Source organism: Tuber melanosporum (genome assembly GCF_000151645.1).
Source record: "Tuber melanosporum whole genome shotgun sequence assembly, scaffold_1, strain Mel28".
Classification (NCBI taxonomy): Eukaryota; Fungi; Ascomycota; class Pezizomycetes; order Pezizales; family Tuberaceae; genus Tuber; species Tuber melanosporum.
The window spans coordinates 1,370,626-1,391,810 of record NW_003298755.1 but is presented as its reverse complement, the minus strand read 5'-3'; the positions used below and the strand labels follow the sequence as shown (position 1 = coordinate 1,391,810).

Here is a 21,185-nt window from a genome sequence, read left to right as displayed (position 1 = left end):
GGTGTAAACAAAACCTTAATCCCAAACAAACAAAATAAAAGAAACCAAACTAGTACCTCCAATAAGCGCGAACAACCCATATCACAAAACACATAATAGCTTACTATAAAGGGAAACATTCAAACGAAGCTTAAAGCTAAATCCTACAAACAAGAAAACCAAACAAGTGAGCTGACATCCCCTGGCTTAGGCCGAGGAGGGCGAGACGAGGGAGGAAAGGGACCGCGCGATGTGACGCGCCCCAGTGGGTAGATCTTTGAATGCAGGGATATCCTGGGGGAAGCCAGTTGAAGTGGAGGAGATGTATGCAGCCAGTCCATGAAGCAGCACCGGTGACCTCCAGATGGGCTCCCCTTCATCCAGGCACTCGACCTCCAGGAGGTGGGTGTCTCTGGCTTTGATGCGTGAGGGGCAATGGAGAATGGCGTGGTGTAAAGATTCAGGCCCTTCCTCACAGTAGGGGCAGGTGTCCGGGGCGTTCGGGTCTCTCCAAAAGCGGTGGGCGACCAGGTAACTCTTTCCAGACCTCATTTGGTGGATGCGGCCCGCCACGAATTTCCCTAACAGGATAAAGGGGTGGGGCGACAGCGTGGGCGAGTATGCGTATTGTGGTGGTGGTGGCTACCATTTTACCCAGACGTTTAGTAGGAACAGTCGACAGCCTTTTTTAAGGGCCGGGAAGGGGGTGTCTCCTGGAGCTTCGGGGGGTAGGGGCTCAGGGAGAAGGTCGGGCGAGGCTGGTGGGACACGAGAGAGATTTCCGACTAGCTTGACCACCTGGTATCAGAGGTCCTTTTTTTTTTTTTTTTATAATCATGTATTCATTGTTTAGGTACAAGAACTCGGATGCAGTGCTAGCTATGGTGTAAACAAAACCATAATCCCAAATAAACAAAACAAAAGAAACCAAACCAATGCCTCCAATAAGTGCGAACAACCCATATCGCAAAACGCATAATAGCTTAATATAAAGGGAAACATTCAAACTAAACTTAAACCTAAATCCTACAAACAAGGAAACCAAACAAGTGAGCTGACACCCCCCAGCTTAGGCCGAGGAGGGCGAGACAAGGGAGGAAAGGGGCCGCCCGACGTGGCGGGCCCCAGTGGGTGGATCCTTGAATGCAGGCATGTCCTGGGGGAAGCCGGTTGAAGTGGAGGAGATGTATGTGGCCAGTCTGTGAAGCAGCACCAGTGATGTCCAGATGGGCTCCCCTTCCTCCAGGTACTCAACCCCCGGGAGGTGGGCGTCTCTGGCTCTGATGCGTGAGGGGTAGTTGAGAATGGCATGGCGGAAAGATTCAGGCCCTTCCTCGCAGTAGGAGCAGGTGTCCGGGGCGTCCGGGTCTCTCCAAGAGCGGTGTGCGGCCTGGTAACTCTTTCCCGACCTCATTTAGTGGATGCGGCCTGCCACGAATTTCCCCAACCCCATAAAGGGGTGGGGCTTGTACCAGAGGTCCTTTTTTTTTTTTATTATTATTATTATCATGTATTCATTATTTAGGTACATGAACTCGCATGCAGTGCTAGCTATGGCGGAAACAAAACCTTCATCCCAAACAAACAAACAAAAGAAACCAAACCAGTGCCTCCAACAAACATGAACAACTTATATCGCAAAACGCATAATAGCTTACTATAAAGTGAGACATTCAAACTAAACTTAAAACGAAATCCTATAAACAAGGAAACCAAACAGGTGTTCCAACTCCTCCGGGCCTAGGCCGAAGAGGAGGAGCCAAGTGAGGAAGTGGGGCGCCCGACAGGGCGGACCCCAGAGGGGGGATCTCTGAATGCAGGCATGTCCAGGGGGAAGACAGTTGAGGTGGCGGAGATATACGCAGAAAGTCCGTGAAGCAGTGCCGGTGAAGACCAGATGGGCTCCCCATCGTCCAGGTACTCGACCCCCAGGAGGTGGGTGTCTCTGGCTCTGCCGCGGGAGGGGCAGCTGAGAATGGCGTGGTGGAAAGACTCAGGCTCCTCCTCGTAGTAGGGGCAGGTGTCTGGGGCCTCCGGGTCTCTCCATGAACGGTAGGTGGCCAGGTAGCTCTTTCCTGACCTCATCTGGTGGATTCGGCCTGCCATGAACTTACCCAGCTCCATGAAGGAGTGGGGCGACAGTGTGGGCGAGTAAAGATATCGGGGTGGTGGTGGGTACGTCTGGACTTGACATTTAGGAGGAACTGCCGGCAACCCCGTTTAAGGGCCGGAAAGGAGGGGTCGTCAGATGCTGCTGGGGGCAAGGGTGAAGGAAGGAGGGCAGGCAATGCTGGTGGGACTCTAGAAAGACCACCAACAAGTTTGACCACTCTGTGGGTTATTGTATCAAGCGGAAGATGCCTCCTTACGGGAGGGGATGGTTTGGGGGTTCTCCAGTTCAGAGGTCTGTAACCCGGAATAAGTCCTATCGTTAAGGCTCGGTAGTCCTCCGGGGAACCATAAGAGGATGTTGTAGGGAAGGAGCAGTGCAGCCGTGCCGTAGCCGGGTTCCTTTCTGGGGGGAGGCCCACCATCCTCAGCGCCGCCCGGCGTTGGCGGTATTCGATGAGGCATTGGACCGGGGAAGGGCCAATTCGGATGGGAGGATCCCTGTGGGGGTCTCTGAGAAACAGTTGGTGACCCACCTTGGTACTTATCTCGAGAAGACAGCCAGGCAATCGGTCATGGTAGTTGAGGGTGAGAAAAGGTCCGCACCGAAGAGTAGTATGGGCGCGATGAGGGAGGACGCTAGCCTATGGCAGAGGAAGGGGGCCAGTCCCTTACCAGGACTCGAGAGCCTTCTAAGCATGGAGAATACACCTTTGTATCAGAGGTCCCTTTTTTCTTTTTTTTTTTCTTATCATCATTTAGTTACTTGTTTAAGGTACGAGAACATCGCATGCAGCACTAGCTATGGAGTTAAGAAAACTCCTTCACCCCGGACCAAGACCCTCTGGTATGGGCCCAACCACACATACTCCAAGAGCGATCAACTCAGGTGCCCAGCCCGCAGGCCTCACGACTTGAACGCGAAAGGGTCTCGCCTAGAAGCCAACCAAAAGCCCAAGAAGATTCCTCACCTAAAAGAAAACCCCACCCACTAACTACACGTAGCCAACAGGAAGGAAACCAAACAAGCTAGGAAGGACAGCATAAGGAAAAACTCCATCCCGTAAACTACAAGACCCATAGGGCCACAAAAGAAAACAACTACTGCCCACCGTACCACCAGATTTGCCATTATTTAAAGAACCGCCCCCGAAGTGGGCGGCCGGCAACAAGCCCTAAGGCCGTGCGCCCCCAACCAGCTAAGCCACAGAAGTAGTGCAATACCATGATATGCTAATTGAGAACAGAGGCCACGGTGCCAGGCCCAAGGAATGGATGTTTGGCAGAGGGGATGCCGCCCAGCAGTAGGATGCCAGCCAAAGGGAGGAGGTAGTAGGGTACCAGCCAAGGAGGGAAGGCAGTAGGGTACGAGCTGACGTGACCAAAGTGGAAAGTGGAGGTAGGGCCAAAGGCCCCAGTGCAAACCCAACCGTAGACCAAACCGACGTATTCCCGCGTCTCTCATGTAGTCCCTTGTTCTCCTAGAGATAACGTCACTTAGTGGAAGGGATCCCACCGGCGGTAGGAAGATGGAAGAACGAGGTGAGGAAGGCAACCAAACTTGAACCAAGCGACTAGGAGGGTATGGTTAAATCTCACCGCGAGATAGACCCCGCAGTTACTAGCCGAGGCGTTCCCCAACAGGGATCGTGCAAGTGGAAAGAAGGATGTCCACCACTGCCAGTGCCGTCCTGATTGTACCAGAGGTCCCTGGACCTCACTATTTATACAGACATCTCACATAACCCGAACTCTGTGGGACTCATACCTTTACGTCGCCATATCCTATAGCTTATAATTGTAAGTTATGTGAGAGTCTCAGTTGACTCGTATGAATCAACTGCGTAACATGTCCAAATCAATCAACCATTTCTGTAATAAGTGAGGTGTGCTAAGTGCATCCCCTGTGTGCGACTTGTGACTTATAAATATGAGCTACACGCAAAAGTCATAACATCATATAACTCACAACTGTGAGTTATGGCATAATAATAAACACTAATGACTCATAAGTGCAAGTCATGTGAAAACCTGTATTCTACCTCTTCAATCTACCTTGTTACAATCAGATTGGTGACTGAGATTTAGACCACAGAATTTGATCTTTATTTCCAAATCCATGAGAAAGACCAAAGTTTACTCAAATATATACCTACAATCTCAGTGACTACAATACATGAATACCAAATCAACTTCATATTTTCAGCAATCTTGATGGTGTAATTTTGAATCAAATTCAACTCATATCCTCACAAACCATTCAATATGTCCAGCTATTTCACTTGGTAGGTAAGTTGATTACATCTAATCTACCAATTATATAAATCCTGTATCTGCAAATACAGGATTCCTGTGAGTATAACAAGGATCCACATATCTATAATACTCCATTAGGTAATAGAATTAATGGTTTAATTGAGGGGATGGAAGAAGAGAATGTGCAGTCACTGGAGATCATCATTCTATACAAGGGTGCCAAATAGTAGTATAACAAGACTCCACAGAGTACTATTACAGTTAGCTAAACATGTCCCCATACCAGTGTTAAGAGACTACCATAGTAGGAATGGAGGTAGACCAGAGTCTACCAAATAGAGGTACTGTTTATTAGGTACCTCAGTTGAACATGCTATACTATATTAAAAAGTACATATGGACTAGTAAGGAACGGTGGTTACTCTAGTGGACGAGGTAACCCAGGTCATCAATTAGGAAGTTATCCTGAATTGCTCGATGTGGGTCCATGTAGAGTTACCCTACCATAGGACCAGAGTTACCTTAATTTGGGCTATGGGTTGCCCTGCTATGGAGTAAAGTTAGCCTACCTTGAAAGTAAATTGTTATGCAGGACTTCAGGGAAAGTTACTAGATTATTTATCACACAAGACTACATAGATTATACAAACCTCAGATTGTGCAAATCACTCTTTCGGAACTCAGTAGAGCTCTGAGGAAGCTGTAACTTGGAGATATGGTGGCTAACACCACCTAGTAGCCCTATTATAAGTTTCTAGCATGATGGGCTACTGCCTCGAGCATTCCAGTAAGCCTAGAGAGAGTCTAGAAGGGGAGATGCTCCTAGACCTGCTTCTAGAAAGGTTGACGGTGGGTAGCACCTAGTAGTAGTCAACATCTGAAGGGATCAATTGAAGGAGCTACATTGACATCATCCAGAATAATATGGAATAGAGTAGAACCAGATTGATATTCAGGGGCTGCGGATACTTGTAGAAGACTAAGTGTATATGAGTAGTGAGTTCAATAGTTTGGATTGTATCTGCTCGAGCATGTCAGCTAGCTACTGATATGTCTGTGATAAGAAGTCTTTTTACTTCTCCTGTTACATTGTAAATGGAGTGGCTAAAATACTTCTCTTGAGTGGATGTCAGCAAACTACAGAGTAGTCTAGTTCACTATAGAGGATCTTGGATCTGATCAGTGGAGGTTGGCTAGACAGCATAAGGGAGTTATGTGCTTGTGAAAGCAGAGTTGTTATGGTAAGCATCTGGTACTATATGAAATCTACTTACATATATGCAAGTTCTCGTCTACTCTGGCAATCAACTACCTCTCGAGATCAAGACTTAATTGAGTAAATCTGTAGCTTAACAATATTACATTTTACTATTTTGTTTCTTTAAACTCTACTGTTAAGACTTTGACATTTATTATCTTTATTCCTATTTGTAGAAGAATTCATCTTGGTGCTGTCGCAACCTCAGGATCTATCTTCCCATGGAGAGTTCCAATTACAACTAGAATAAACCAATGAAGTGAAATTTAAAATTACATGCATACTATCTACCTCTATATTACCCCTGGATCTTACTTTAAGGAGAGTAAGAATATTATATCCAGATATTCCACTTAATCGAAATGTGCGAGCAGATATTGCAGTGCATGCTGAGTATAATGTGGGTGATAATCAGAATATACAACAAGAGGAAAAAATTACTTTTCAGGTTGTCAACCTAAAAATAGTCTATGGTAGGTCTAAACATATTACATTAGCTCTCTTTCATGTCTACTCTTTACATGTGCACATGCCTATTCCATTCTATCTTTTCCTATCATGTGTGCTATTTCAAGTGTGGTGTATTGATGTATTTGCTGCCACTGAGCAAAATAATTTACAGTGCATATTCTCAAATCTGAAAACACTGTTAAGTGACTAATACCAAGTCCTGACCGACACAGTAGTTAACCAAGGAGATATAGATTTGACCAGTTTGGGAAAGCACGTAATTTTACCATCCAGCTTTTACAGGATCACCAACGCAAATGACTAGATTATATCAGGATGCAATGGTAAGTGTACGTGCTTTTGGAAAGCCTGATATCGTTATTACGATGACTGTAATCCTGTATGGCCTTAAATTTAGCAAAATCTATCACAGGAACAGCAAGTGACAGATGGTCCAGATTTAACACCCAGAGTTTTTCTACTAAAACTCTTTAGCCTCATGAAGAACATTATTGAAAAGTTGTACTGAGACAAGTAAAGACTTAAATATATGTTATTGAGTTGCAGAAAAGTGGACTACCACATGTACATATTTTGATAATATTGTATACAGCTAATTATATGTATATAGTAGAACAAATTAATAAGGTTATATCAGTAGAAATTACAGATAAGAAAGAAGACCTTGAGCTTTAGGAAGCAGTTACAATCTGTATACTTCATGGGCCATGTGGGACAAGGTATCAGAATACTCCATGTATGATTGATAAAAGAGGTCTCATTGGCTGCTGCTCAAAATATTATCAAAAATCAATTATGAAGGAAACTATCTTACGAGAAGATAGTTATCCAAACTATCACTGGAGGTGTGATAGAAGATATGTCTACAAAAATTGAACTCAGATAAATGGAAAGATATCTCACTTTCAGTATGACTATCGCTAGGTTATTCCATATAATCCTTTTCTTTCAAACCATTATAACTATTACATTAATGTTGAAGTCTGTTCTTCAATACTAGTAATTAAGTATTTATACAACTATGTTTATCAGAAGCATAACCATGCAAACATATTTATTAATAATCTATTCCATATTAATAAAGTAAAAATATATCTTGATATCCTCTACATTTCTGCTCCAGAAGTATAATAGCGACTACTTGGAAATAAGATGCATGATGGAAGTCGTCCTATTTAATACCTTCAATTACATTTACCTAAACACTATTCCATTTACTTTTACACCAATGATATTTATCAGAAGATTATTGATCAACCAAGTAGCAGAGATACTACCTTGACAGCTTATTTTAAGGCAAAATCCAAGTATCTGCTTGCATAAGAATTGTTATATTAGGACTTTCCACTATACTTTATCTTCAAACAGAAAGAATGACAACGGACCCCCTATAAGCAAGGAATATCAATTGGCTGGATGTATATCTGTAGTCCAAAGGCAGGAGAAAGATTCTTTGAAAGACTTCTACTTCTACTTATACAGGGTATGACAAGCTACAACTCTTTGAGAACAGTAGATGTTATCCCTTATTCAACATTCTATGAGGCCTATAATGTAAGAACCGTTAGCAAACAAGGATAAGTTGGAAGAAGTCCTTCTGGATTGATCAGTAATGTTAACTGGATCTTAACTACATCTGCTATTTTCAGTTATCCTAACTAAGTACAATCCTGCAGAGTCAGGGGAGTTATGGGAAATGTTTAAGGCCTTCCTCACAGATGATTGTATTTATTAGTTAATACACCAATATGATATCATGAAACCATCAGAAAATCAAATGCTCTCACTTGGCCTTGGTACACTTGAGGAAATTATCCAACAAAGTGGCAAGTTACTTACAAACTTTGAAATTCCAGAATCTAGCTACCAATTTCTACCAGTTAATGAGCACAACCTGTAAAATATTAGAGGTGTAATTATAGAAGGTGTATAAGATCAAGCAATACTGAAGGAAGGAGTACAGAGAAATTTTCTAAAATGCAATACACTTCAAGGAAATGCTGTCAATGAAGTAATGTAGTCTATAAACTTCAGTCGTCCAAGACTATTTTTGTTAAATAGACCTGGAGGAACAGGGAAAATCTTTATTGAGAATCTGCTGTTAAGTACAATTCATCCCGAGAGACATATTGCAATTGAACATGCATTAAGTAGTATTGCAGCAACTGTATTAAATTCAGGAAAAACAGCTCATTCTACCTTGAAAATTCCTATTATTATTGACAAGGATTTTTATTAGAATATTCTAAAATATTCAAATCTAGCACACTAAATTCAGCAAGCAAAGATACTTATCTGGGATGAAACACTAATGCAATATCATCATGCAATTGAGACCATAGATAGGACCTAACGGGATATTTGGAATATTCTCTTTCAGGAATTTGCTGGCCTGATATTTCTCTTTGCTAGAAACTTTACTCAGTGCTTACCTATCGTACCATGAGGGTCATGTGTACAGTCATGTCCATAAAGTCTTCATACCCTGGCGCGGCAATGGTGTTGTCCTCCATCCCCACAACATCCGCCTCTACCATCATTCCCCCCACATACTTGAAGAGCTAGAGAAAACCAAAATAAGGAAATTTATTCCCTGTATAAACATACTGATATGGGGTATAATAAAATTGTTAAGGTTATGGGTATCTCTAAAGCAACTGTTCAATCAGTAGTCAAAAGAGCTGAATCAAGAGAAGGAAATACCCATAATGCCCGTAGATCTGGAAGACCAACAACAATTACCCCTCAAAAAAGAAAGATAGTGGAGTCCATTATCGATGCCGAGCCTCATTTAGCGTTACGTGACATTACCAAAAAAGTGAATATTGGTCTGGGAAAGACATCTGCGGATAAGATCATATGAGAAGCTGGTTTTAAGCTTCTGATACCTAGAAAAAAACCTTTTTGGAGGAAAGGACAGAAGGAGAAGAGAAAGAAGTTTGCTAGAAGAAGGAGGAATTGGAGGAGTGCATAGAATTGGATTGTTTTTGTGGATGAAGCTACCATTATCTATGATCCAAATTCTACTGGCAGGAAAATTAGAGTTAGACCTGGTGAAGAGCTGGAAGAAAAAAACTTGAAGCCTAGCTTTAAGTCTGAGAGGACTAGTATTGTGGTCTATGCTGCAATTATGAAGGGTGGCAGGACTGAGTTAATTCATGTGAGGAAGAGGGGAGAGGAAGAAAGGACCAGTAAAAGAGACAGACTTGGCCTCAATTCCCACCAATATGCAACTGAAATCCACCAGCCATACCCCATCCCTTTTATAGAAGGTCTGGATAGACCGTCTTACAACATCTACCTAGCAGCAGACAATGCCTCTTGGCATGGTGGTGAGGAAAACAGAAAATTGTAGTCAGACTGTGGTTATCAAAAATTGCCTTGACTACCCAACTCACCAGATCTCAATCCTATTGAGAACACTTGGGCTCTGCTCAAAAGAGCCCTCAGAAATCGATTCTCCAGGTTAGATAGGAGGCCTCACAGTGCTGCTGAATTATTTCAGGCAGCAAAGGAGGAATGAGATTTAATTTCCCAAGAGAAGTTGGATGGGTGGATAGATAGGATGCCTGAGAGAATACAAGCTGTACTAGATGCAGATGGTGGTCATACAAAGTGGTAATAATATTTTCATAAGGCTTATTAGTTCTATTCATATACTTTTCTTAATTGAGTTGTTTGAATTTTTTTCAATTTTCTATGGAGAAGTGTTGTGGTTATGTGGTTGCGCCGCTGGGGTATGAAGACTTTACGGACACAACTGTACAGATTGTTGTCTATGTTTTAAGAGATCTTATCTCAAGCCCTGTGTGGTTGGCCTTCAACTTAAGGAAAACAATCAGCTATTTGGAGGCAATATGACACCTTAGTACTAGAGGAATGCTACTAAGTATACAGAATTTATTCTGGCAGTAGGAGGAAAGCAGTTTGAAGAACGTGATATTGATCAAGTTTACTTACTTGGAGCATTACAATTTCTAAACAACAAACTGGAAGAGCTTATTACCAGTGTCTATCAAGAACTCATTGAAGGAGTGCCAACTCCTTAATATCTTGCTGAAAGGCCATTTTGGCACCATGAAATATTGATGTTATGGGTATTGATGATAAGATTTTGGATCTACTACAAGGATAGGCTACTATATACTTTAGTGCTGATATAGTTATAGAAGGAGCAGCCGAACTCTATTCTATTAAGTATCTAAACTTACTTACACTATTTGCAATACCATATCATCATCTTTTACTCAAAATTGGTGCTATTATTATACTTCTTAGAAACTTAAGTCCTCTCTATGGTCTCTGCAATGGAACTAGACTTTAAATTACATAAATTGGAAGGAACCTTATTGGTGGAATACTTCTTACAGCTATAGGTAAAGAATAAAAGGCCTATCAACCATGTATTCAAATTATAAGCAATCTAGATAGCAATCTTGGATTTCCGCTTAACAGAAGACAGTATCCTGTTCGGCTAGTCTTTGCCATGACAATCAACAAAAGCCAAGGGCCATCATTAGAGGTTGTTGGAATTTCTTTAGAAAATGATATTTTTCCTCATGGCCAGCTATATGTAACATTGTCAAGGGCATCTAATCCTCACAATGTCAAGGCATTGTCCAGGAATAATGCACAAATTGGTGTTACAAAGAATGTTGTTTTCTTTGAAGTCTTATAGTTTATTTTAAAATTATGTACTATTCTATTAGAAGCAAGTACCTGTATGGGTCATGGTTAAATGAGAAGTGATATGTATTTGTAACATTAATTCAACATTGTTTAGTATCACAAAACCAGTGTAGTAACACACGGCCAAGTACTTGTCTGTTATAGAACTATGCAAATGGCGATCATGGCGCGTTTTCCTTCGCTTTTTTTGGAGGGGGAAAAAAGTCCGGCGAACGCAAAACATTCTGGTCCCTGAACCCCCATGTAGTTTAGTTTCTGCTCTCTCATTGTTTGAGTGGCCCAGGAGCCAATGAAAATTAGATCGATTCACCGACCCTTAACCCTCGGTACGGCTGGTTTTGTGAACGCACAATCAGAGAGAACACAGACCAGTGATTAACTTGAAAGACATTGTTTTGGCATGTGACCCTGTGCCCTTGTATCATACTCGAGTAAGATGGTGGAATTTCACCAAACGGCCTTGGTACACCTTTAACACGCTTTGCACCATTCGAGTTAAGGGATAAGACAGAGCCGGCAACGCTGTTTTTGCCCTTTGGCTGCAGGAGCGTTCCGGGAATTCTTTCGGAGGCGGGAGGCTGTGTCTCCCATCTGGTCCCGTTAGCTTGGCCATTTCTTAGTCTTCGGACCACCCTACTAGTACAGTACCGTGACTGGTGTAATAGAAATTATGCTCGAAACCATTTTCTACCCCCCCCTCCTCCTTCCCTCTTGCTAGTAGTCACTCTCTCAACTCACTCACTAGCAAGCGATCCCTTGCCCACGATACAAGTACAACCTGTAAACCGGTTCCCCCCCCTTCCCCCTTCCCCCTTCCCCCTTCCCCCCCCTTCCCCCAGACGCTCTTTCTCTCTTTCTTTCACCATCGAACCCTACCTTTCCCACAACCCTTTTTTCGCCTTGTTTCTCTTTTTTCCTTTTTCCACTCTTTCTTTCGTCCTCTCCTGGCCTGTCGCTTCCACATCCTGAACCCTTTTTACAAACCGCTCAAGCTGCTCCTCTCATCTCCATCCTATCACTCGTTATCGCTTTTCTTCAAGGCCCCCTTCTCCTGCCCCCACTCGCGACGTTAAATCATTAGCCATCACTGTATCTGTCGGCCCCTTTGCATAGGGTCGACCCTCGTGCCACTCGCGCTCCAGCTGCTTTGCCCTCCGCGGCTCCATCTTGCCGATATTGAGGGAGGTGCCTGTTCTTACGGGACTGGCTCAAACATGGCTAAGCTATCTACCCTCCTCTACATATCCATCTTCGCTTTTCTGCTAGCGCGCTGCTCGCTGGCCGAGGAACAAGCCTTTCAGAAACGTCAAGATGATCAGACGAGCGACGATGCAGCTACAACAACGGTCTCGTCCCCTGGTAGGACCTCGACCACTATTGTAACTTCAACTTCCTCGAGACAAACTACATCTCGCGCTTCGACATCGCAACCCTCTCTCACAACTACCCGCACTACCACACCTGCAACTACATCCAGACAAACTACTCAGGAAACTGCTACGGGTCCAACGGCCATTAGAAGTTCACCCAGTACACAGGGTGATAAGCCGGCGGAGACTACTGCCGGCTCTAACAATGATCCGACATCCGATCCGGAGAGCACGACCCCCATGACCACCCTAAGCCCGACAACCCGTCGCTCAGTTATAACTATATTCAGTACTATCACCAGCGGCACTAATACTGGCCAAGTTTCTAGTTCTGTGTTTACGAGCACTACTGTTGAAACTCCAATCGTTCAGGCGTCGTCAGGTGGTCAAAATCAGGGGCCGAATAGCAGGAGTGAGGCTCTTAAACCAGCCACTAGGAACACTATCATCGGTGCGGTAGTGGGCGTTGGAGGCGCTCTCTTGGTCGGAGGTTTGGTAATTTTCGCGTGGCGGTTAAAGAGGAGGAGAGTAAATCCTGTGGATGAAGATGATTTGATGCGTCGTGATGGTTCCCCGCTTGCCGCAGGACGGGACATGCGTACCACCAGCCCGGAGGAATCACCTTTCAAGTCAACACTTGACCAATACCACAAACCCCCTGGCACTGTCAACGCCTCATCAAACTTTTAGGATCGACTGCCGTTACCTTCGGGTTTTATTTCCTGGACGTGGAGTATGTCACTTCATTTGTTCATCTGGACCATTCCTTCCTATACCTTAATACCTTCCGTTTTTTTTTTGTTTTTTGTTTTCTGTCAGCGCTCTGTTTATACTCATGACAACGTTTTCCACTATTATCAAATCATTCATTTGAGTGGGAGGAGGTTATCACACCGAGTAAATTTATGCATGGGGGGTTCTTTCATGAGTTATACTTTTGAATGGTTAATAAGGTAACGAACTCTGGGGGATTTCTATTTATTTTTCTTCCTTTCCTTCTGTTTTTTTCCTCTCTAATTTTTTTTTTTTTTGAGGAAGTGGCGTTTGCTTGGACTGGATGTAGATGGGAATGTAATCGATTCATTTTCAGCGAGGTGAATTACTGCGATCAGGACTATTCTCAGGTATCACAACTAGTATTTTGGTACCCTTCCCCCTTGGAGATATCATTAGTGTAAGCTATGGTAATATAATCGCTTGCAAGTCATGAAATATTGCCGGCATTTGACTATTATCTATAATTCGGATAGCATAGTCGCCGCACTTCCTAGCCTCATTGCTTCTTGGCTGCAGCAATACTGGTCTTAATGTTTTAGGATAAACCTTCATGCAGCGATTTGTCGCTTAGTTTATCGCGAGTCAACCTTGATCGTACCATTTTTCATCCGGTTATGATTAGAGTGGTCTTTTTTGGTGCTGGAGTATCTGATTGCGGGATGTCCCATTCGATATGACATTTAGGGGTGCTTTGTAAAGTGAATGGAGGACTTGAACTGTGGAGTTCATGTGCCTTAAGCCGCTCTATATACTCGAGTATAATTTTGCAGCGCTGATATCGGCCACTTGGTGGGTTTAGCTGAATTTTTTTTTAAAAAAAATAAAAAATTAGGTACGAGGGATAGTTCACCTGTTTGAAGTTTCAATATAAACATTGAAAAACAATCATACACTCTGGAAGCGAGCTATTATAAGTCGGTATAATTTTAATGGGAATGCAAACAATGGGATGGATTTGCTCCGCATAAATCCGGTTTCAGAAGGGTTCATTCATGACGACCTTTTGCCCCAAATTGCTCTCTGCCCGCCTTCCGAGCCCCAGCTTTGAGAACCGATGCAACCGCTGAAATAACCGGGTAATTGACAAAAAAAAAAAAAAAAGATAGTCAGGCCTTAGAGCAAAGGGTCCGGGCAGCCAGCTGTGACCCAGGCACGGAAAAGAATGTCCAGAAGTCTACCAACCTTTCTCTCCAACCATTTCCCTACAGTAACATCAAAAAAAGTTTGTTCACTATACTACCCATCTGCTCTACTCCTCAGCACTTCCAAACACGGACAAGTCGTCGACATCTCATTATGTCTATCCCAGCCTTCTCTGACATTGCTAAGCCCTCCAATGATGTAAGTTGGGCATTGACCGCTGTTCCTGATCTGCTCTCTGCCTCTCAGTCAGAATACCCCTGCTGATGCTCAGGGTCAAAGCTCTTGACGAGGGACTTTTATCACACGGCTTCTGGTTTGTCTTACCCGGGTTTTATTGTCAAAGATGTGAACAGCTTCGGGCGAAGTCTAACAGAAATATTTTATAGCAAACCTTGAGGTCAAGTCGAAAGCTCCTAATGGTGTTGCTTTCACCGTTAAGGGAAAGAATGACCACAAAGTCGGAGCCATCAGTGGTCAGGTATGCATCGCATCTTACACTAGTTCGTGGTATGTATACAGACTAATTACTTCTTCTTACTCCTAGATTGAGGCCAAGTATTCCGACAAATCAACTGGTAAGAATTACTTATTTCGGGAGTCTTACGATTTCTTTTCCCCCTTTCCCATTCCTCTATGGTCTTTTTTTTTTGTTACTAATGGATTGTTATGATAGGTGTGACCCTTACCCAGGCCTGGACAACCACCAACGCTCTCGATACTAAGATCGAGTTGGACAATACTCTTGCAAAGGGTCTTAAGGCTGAGGCCATTATTAACCCCCTGCCCGCAAGCAAGTCCAAGGGAGCCAAGCTCAACATCCATTTTCGTCAACCATTGTTCCATGCCCGTGGTTTCTTTGATATTCTTAAGGGTCCCTCTTTTACGGGTGATGTCGTTGTCGGTCATGATGGCTTTCTCGCGGGTGCTGAAGTTGGCTACAATGTGGTCAGTGGCAGTATCACTCGTTACTCTGCCGCCGTGGGATACTCTGTGCCCGAGTATACCGCTGCTATCACTGCGACAAACAACTTAAATCTTTTTGGTGCCTCTTACTACCACCGTGTCAATGCCCAAGTTGAGGCTGGTGCTAAGGCCACATGGGATGCCAAGGGTGGAAACGCGAGTGGTGTTGGTCTTGAGATAGCAGGCAAGTACAAGCTTGATTCTTCTGCTTTCTTCAAGGCCAAGATCAACAATCAAGGAATTGCTGCTCTTGCCTACAACCAACTTCTCCGCCCTGGTGTTACCTTAGGTCTGGGGGCCTCAGTTGATACCCAGCGCTTGAATGAGTCTGCTGCAGCCCACAAGGTTGGTTTATTTGCAACGTAATTACGATTCCCTAGCTTGCTAACGGCACACTACAGCTTGGTCTTAACTTTGTCTTCGAGGCTTAGGTGTAGAGTCATGACGGAATAGGCACCTTGTATGATTACCCCACTCAATTCATATACTACTGAGACATGCTGATCTTTGCAAGGGGTACCAGTGTTACTTGAAGCCTGTTAATAGAAGCGAACTTTGATCTTCTCTTTGTAGTTATCCGGTCCGAACAAAAAATGCCACTATGCGGTTTTTTCCGTATAAAAATCTCGAATGATCGATCGCCAAAGTTTATCGTGATCTATTTTTTATACCACATTATGTTTTGGTGCCCCTGATTCTCTTGTTTCTATACCGGGGGAGAGTGATAGAATGCGGATATAAGGCTTTCGTTTGAAAGGGGATTGGTTACTACCCCCCGTGAAACTCCGAGTGATATTTCAAGTCCAACACATACTCAAGCGCTAGTGTATTCCTTTCTGTCGGACTCCAACCATTTCTACGGCGAAGCCTGTTTTGCCCCCCCCATCAGGACCATAACACTACACGATATATCATAGAACGTAGGGAGAAAGATACGATAATGAAATTTACATGAATTAACGAGTGTCAAAATGGAGGTAGTCAAATCCTAGCAATTAATTTCATGTTAGACACACAGATTTTGGGATAGGCACAGTTCCTTCATAGAGTAACAAATCCACAAATCCACAATCTAGGGAGTCCAACTCCTCCTCTGACCTTCACATTGGGTCCACCTGTCCATATCTCATTGGATGCAATACATGATATCTATCATAGTTCATGTATGCAACTCTTATTGCTGATAAAGTATTTTTGATATGAATAGATTTTCTACCAATATTGCCTGGAATGGTAAGACTCCCTGAATATAAACTGAAAGCTTCAAATAAAAGGAAATTTGTTTTATCCTATAGACAAGCATACTCTCTATATCAGGAAAGTATGGAAGAAATTCTAATAGCTAAATGTGAAGATATCATGAGTTGAAGTTGACCACTTCAAATATCTTTCAATATCTATTTAAGACTAGTTGTATATTGAATAGCCTCAGTTGGGATCCTTTTCTAAGATGAGTGGTTTAAGTACAAGCTTACTTAGCTGGGAAGACTGATAAGTATGAGACATATACAGTAATGACATAGTAGTCTCAAGTTCACATAATATACAGAAAGTTGTTAGTTATACTAATAGTTGGTTCCCCTCCTATTTAGCTGTTACTCAGAGTTGGGGAAAACAAGTGGGACATATGGTATTTTTTTTTTTTTTTGACTTACAAGGAGAATGAAGCCTAGCTAGTAACTGCACCCTACTTCAACAATTGTAGATCCAATCCCGTACCACCTCCTCTCAGTAGTTCTAAATAGTTCTCAACTACCAGCCTTCAGTCAGTAATGGCAATCTCTCCCCTGTAGCAACTTTGTTACCACTTGGCCTGTAGGTTTGTGACTGTAATAGTTGCTTCTCAGAGGACTCTGACTGTTTCCTCTCTAGTGACTCCAATAGCCTCCCCTGTAGCAACACAGATTCCTTCCCTTTTAGCAGCTTCTTCTTTTTTCATGCATTTTATCACTCTATTATGAGAAATACTGACTTTGTGTATCTTTCAATTATGTCTTTGTATACTACTACTCTATGAAATTTAATATCTCTGATTGCAATGTACTATTATATAAGCTTCTCTTAGTATTTCCTGGTAAAAGAAAAAAAGCCAGCATGTCCTACTTGCTTTTGTGTTTCACTTGTTTTTCCCAACTAAGAGCAATAGTGAAATAGGAGGAGAACCAGCTATTAGATAACTTTACTATAGTAAAAGACAACTGTCACAATAGCTCATTTAATAATATTAAGTTATTAGTTAATAACCTTAAAATCAGTAGAATATTATTAGGAATACTTGATATATATTTTCTATAAATGAAAATAAATACACATAGTTAAAATGATATCGTAGTTTTCAGGATTTTAGGAAATTTATCATTCTAAGAACCTACCAAATAGTGTATAAAGAAGACAAAGTACTTTAGTAACATGGTAAATAGTAGTAGTTTATAGATATTTAGATATATGATATATTGATATTAAGTTTCCTAGCCAACTTTTAAGTATTATTATGTAATAGAAAAGAGAACTTAATTGTAATAAAATTATACTATTTCTTACTACTGTAACTAGCTTGATATTCGTTCTTGCCTACTTCAGACTTCATCTAGTAGTACATACATATCCGTTATGTACAGATTTGTATAAATAGTTATAATTTCTTTGCTCATATAATAGTCCTACTTTGTTAAGGTAGTTTTTTAACAGGTAACAACAATGTACTTTTCCTGATATTTTTAGAATAGTTTTTAGACTGATTTCTATGTTATAATCAGATATAGTATCAAACTAAATATGTTATTTGTCTCTTACTATAATATGTTATGACACTCTTGTCATGTAACATATTTCACCTTGAAACCTCCTATCGCGGTGTAACTGTCCACTCATGATACCTGCTGTTATTCCGCTTTGGAATATCTGCACATAATGATCAGTATCGCAAACCACACAAGATTTTAAACATAGGTCAAGTAAGACAACAAGGTGATGCTTTAAGAGAAATGCTTTTTGATTGGGCATTAGAAGATTTTCAGATAGGCCAAGCTGATAGTACTAGGAGCATAGTAGAAAACAGTGTCTTGTAGTAGAAAACATTAAGCAAGAGGAAGCGAGGTGCTGCCAATTGAGTCCTAAGCTGTAAGGATCTGCAGTGCTTGATAAATACTGAAGAAATAGCAATTGTAGCATAGAGTAGAAAGTTGATAGCTATGAAAAGCTACTAAAAATGGAGTAGGTGAAGTAGATAACTGTCTGGTTCATGAGGAGTCATGGAAACTGAAAAGCAGAGCTGAGAAGGAACTAGATAACTCAGTTTCTCGATGGGCATTGTTCTCTGGCAGTGAGGTTTACTACCAGGCTTGATAATTAGCATTACTATGCTAGTAATCCCATTGTTTGGTAGCAGAAAACCAGGGATGATATCATGATCAGGAAAGGAATGGTATTAATTGTGGGCAATCGCCGCTCACACAAGAGGTATCGTAAATTAATTCGATGACAATGAATAAAAAACAAACGATAAAAAAAAGGAAGGAAACTATCGATTATGGTGAAGAGAGCGGAGTTGTCTCTTCACTTTGTTGTTCTCGGCTCTGTTGCCTTAGCTCCGGGCCCCATTCTGTATATAAAACAATAAAACAACTAAACTAATTAATGCTAACCCAATTTATCACCCTACAGATGTACACCACCTCCAATAATATCGACCCGATATTTTTATTGCAACATCTACCTAATAGTTACCCACCGCCTCTATCAACTCAAGTCCGACAAGTCAAAACCCTTCTGCCCTACTTGCCAAATGCCATTCACTTCTCCCATAGCCCCACGCTCGTATACCACAGCACTTCTCCTAGCATCACTGGTATTTGCACTCGGGTAGTCTCTAGTGCGTGGGATATACACCCATAAGTCATTGAAGTGATAGCGTTTTGTAATGCCAGGAGGATCGTGAAGTTGTCGTACATGGGCAGAAACACCAGACTTTGATATTCGCTCTAAGATGGGTGGAGTTGACTATTGAGGATCCAGTTTTTGTCCTTTATCCTTTGCAAGTACAAAGTCACAAAGTAGAACCAAGTCTCCTGCCTTTGACTTTCTGTAAGCGACTGTTCTTCTTGGGTGAAGACTGTCTTGTCTTCTTGCAAGTCTCTCTGCCGCATTAATACTGGTCTCCTCTTGTCGATCAAGATAGCTAGCAATATTGTCTTCGCTCGACTCCAGGATGTCTTTACCTTCCAACAATGTAGTCTTGACCTATTCGCTGAGGCTTCCAGTAGAGGTACGAGTCAGAGCTGGGTTAAACCCAAGAAGGATCTCTGCCGGTATATAACCTTGAACTTTAACATATCGAGTATTGATGCTAAGTACCGCATCTCGTATTTGCTGCCCCCAGTTTACTGAAGAACCTTGTACAATGCAGGAAGCATGTATCCTACCTATAAGCATCTGCATATAGTGTTTACACAATCCCACAGATTGAGGATGCGAGATTGCTGAGGGAAAATGCATAACCCCGTGGTCGGTCCAGGTTTTGGAGATTAAAGCTCCAGTAAAGTGTCCCCCATTGTCCGTATATACAGTTAGTGGCCATCCTACTATTGGAATAACATGGTTGAGTAAAGCCTGGATCGTAGAAGCCTGATCTGCCTTTTGTACTCCAATGGCCCAGAGAAAACGTAAGAAATAGTCGATAACAAGTAGGATATAAACGTAACCTGTTGCCTTACACGGAGGATTGATCGGGCCCATATAATCCAGGCCTATCATATTCATCGGTTTGAACTGTAGAATAGACTTAAGCTCGCCTGCTTTCTGTATTCTTGTGACTCTCTGGCAAGGATCACAGGAGGCCACCCAATGTCCGATATCATTTGCTCTAGAAGGTCTATATACCTTGCTGTGTGCTCGTGCTAATGTGATACTATTCACAAAGTAACCATGTCCTTCATGAAGATCTGACAGGGCCTTCTCAACATCTCTCTCCAGTATGCAACTGGCCAGCTCTCCATTCTTCTTGCAAAAGAAGAGTCTTGGTTCAATCGCATCCACCAGAACATACCTCCTCATCACTCTCTCTGATGCTCTTCTCTCACTCCTTTCCAAATCCAGCTTCCTGACCCCTATTGTCCCGTCATCCAGCTCATCCAATCTAGCCTTTACTATCTTTCCATACATCCCTGACTCCAACCATTTTTGCCATCTCCTCCTCTGCATATTCCTAGCTGCTTCTTTCAGCCTTCCACTCCCTTCTTCCATCTCAACTAACTCTCTTTCCACTGCCAACACCCCTAAAAACTCTCCATTTTTCCAACCCATGACTTCACCATTTATCATCTCCTCTCCTGTAGTTCCTTGAACCATGTCTCCTACGAACTAAAATCCACTCCCACTCCTTAAAGCCACTGCTAGACCCCCATTTGTTTTCACATCCGTAATTATACCAGAGACAGGAATTATCCCTTCCATACATGGCCTAAGTCTCACCATATCCTCCGCAAAATGATAACTAAATAGTCTAGTTGGAAGTCGTGACAATCCATCCGCTATTGTGATAAAATGTATTTTAGCCGAACGATGTATTAGCTTTATATCATATTCGCCTAGTCGCTCCTACCATTTCGCTATCCTGCCATGTGCATCATTGTCTGTACCAGTAAGCAGAGTCCTTAATGCTTTATGGTTGGAGTAAATCATTACAGGATGTGGTAAGGCAATCACCATCCATCGAACCTCTGCTAGGCATCTAATTACTGCCAAAGTTTCACTTTCTGAGTTACTGTATCGGCTTTCTGCATCACTTAGCTGGAAGGAAATAAACGTGATAATCCTTTCAGCAGCTCTAAAGGTGGCAATGGAGATAGCCTCTGTACCCACAGGAATTCCATCTAATTGAAAGAGGACAGCTCCGATTCCAAGTTTGCTTGCATCAACCGCAAGGTGATACTGCACTGTAGGTTCCGGTAATGCCATCGCATTATTGGCTATCGCTTGCTTTACCGCTTGGAATGCAACTTCTTTCTCCCTACCCCAACTAAACTCTCCTTCAAACTCCGCTTTGTATTTTTCTTGCCTTCCTTTTCTTCCATCTCTAACCGGGTCTTCCATTTCATACTTAAGTATTTGTACTAGCTCTGCTCGCCTGTGTATAAACCTTCTTAAAAATGGAGTAAGGTAGCAGAAAACTT

At 42.4% G+C, this 21,185-nt stretch overlaps 2 protein-coding genes; both read left to right on the top strand.

Moving 5' to 3' along the window:
• The first annotated feature begins 11,618 nt into the window (after nt 1-11,618).
• GSTUM_00003911001 (uncharacterized protein) lies at nt 11,619-13,257 on the top strand. XM_002835097.2 has 1 exon: nt 11,619-13,257. The coding sequence occupies exon 1, from the start codon at nt 11,977-11,979 to the stop codon at nt 12,820-12,822; it is 846 nt and encodes a 281-aa protein (XP_002835143.1). The 5' UTR covers nt 11,619-11,976; the 3' UTR covers nt 12,823-13,257.
• Nucleotides 13,258-14,104: 847 nt separating this feature from the next.
• On the top strand, nt 14,105-15,646 carry GSTUM_00003910001 (uncharacterized protein). XM_002835096.2 has 7 exons: nt 14,105-14,250; nt 14,332-14,365; nt 14,439-14,530; nt 14,597-14,627; nt 14,726-15,360; nt 15,417-15,475; nt 15,539-15,646. Exons 1-6 carry the CDS (start codon nt 14,206-14,208, stop codon nt 15,444-15,446), a joined length of 867 nt encoding a protein of 288 aa, XP_002835142.1. The 5' UTR covers nt 14,105-14,205; the 3' UTR covers nt 15,447-15,475; nt 15,539-15,646.
• The last annotated feature ends 5,539 nt before the right edge of the window (nt 15,647-21,185 follow it).

Excerpts from the sequence above, each read along its gene's own strand:
- GSTUM_00003911001 (XM_002835097.2), top strand. The coding sequence starts at position 11,977 with ATGGCTAAGCTATCTACCCTCCTCTACATATCCATCTTCGCTTTTCTG.
- GSTUM_00003910001 (XM_002835096.2), top strand. The coding sequence starts at position 14,206 with ATGTCTATCCCAGCCTTCTCTGACATTGCTAAGCCCTCCAATGAT. Across the intron at positions 14,251-14,331 it reads TTGCTAAGCCCTCCAATGAT|CTCTTGACGAGGGACTTTTA; the intron begins GTAAGTTGGGCA and ends TCAGGGTCAAAG. Across the intron at positions 14,628-14,725 it reads GTATTCCGACAAATCAACTG|GTGTGACCCTTACCCAGGCC; the intron begins GTAAGAATTACT and ends TTGTTATGATAG.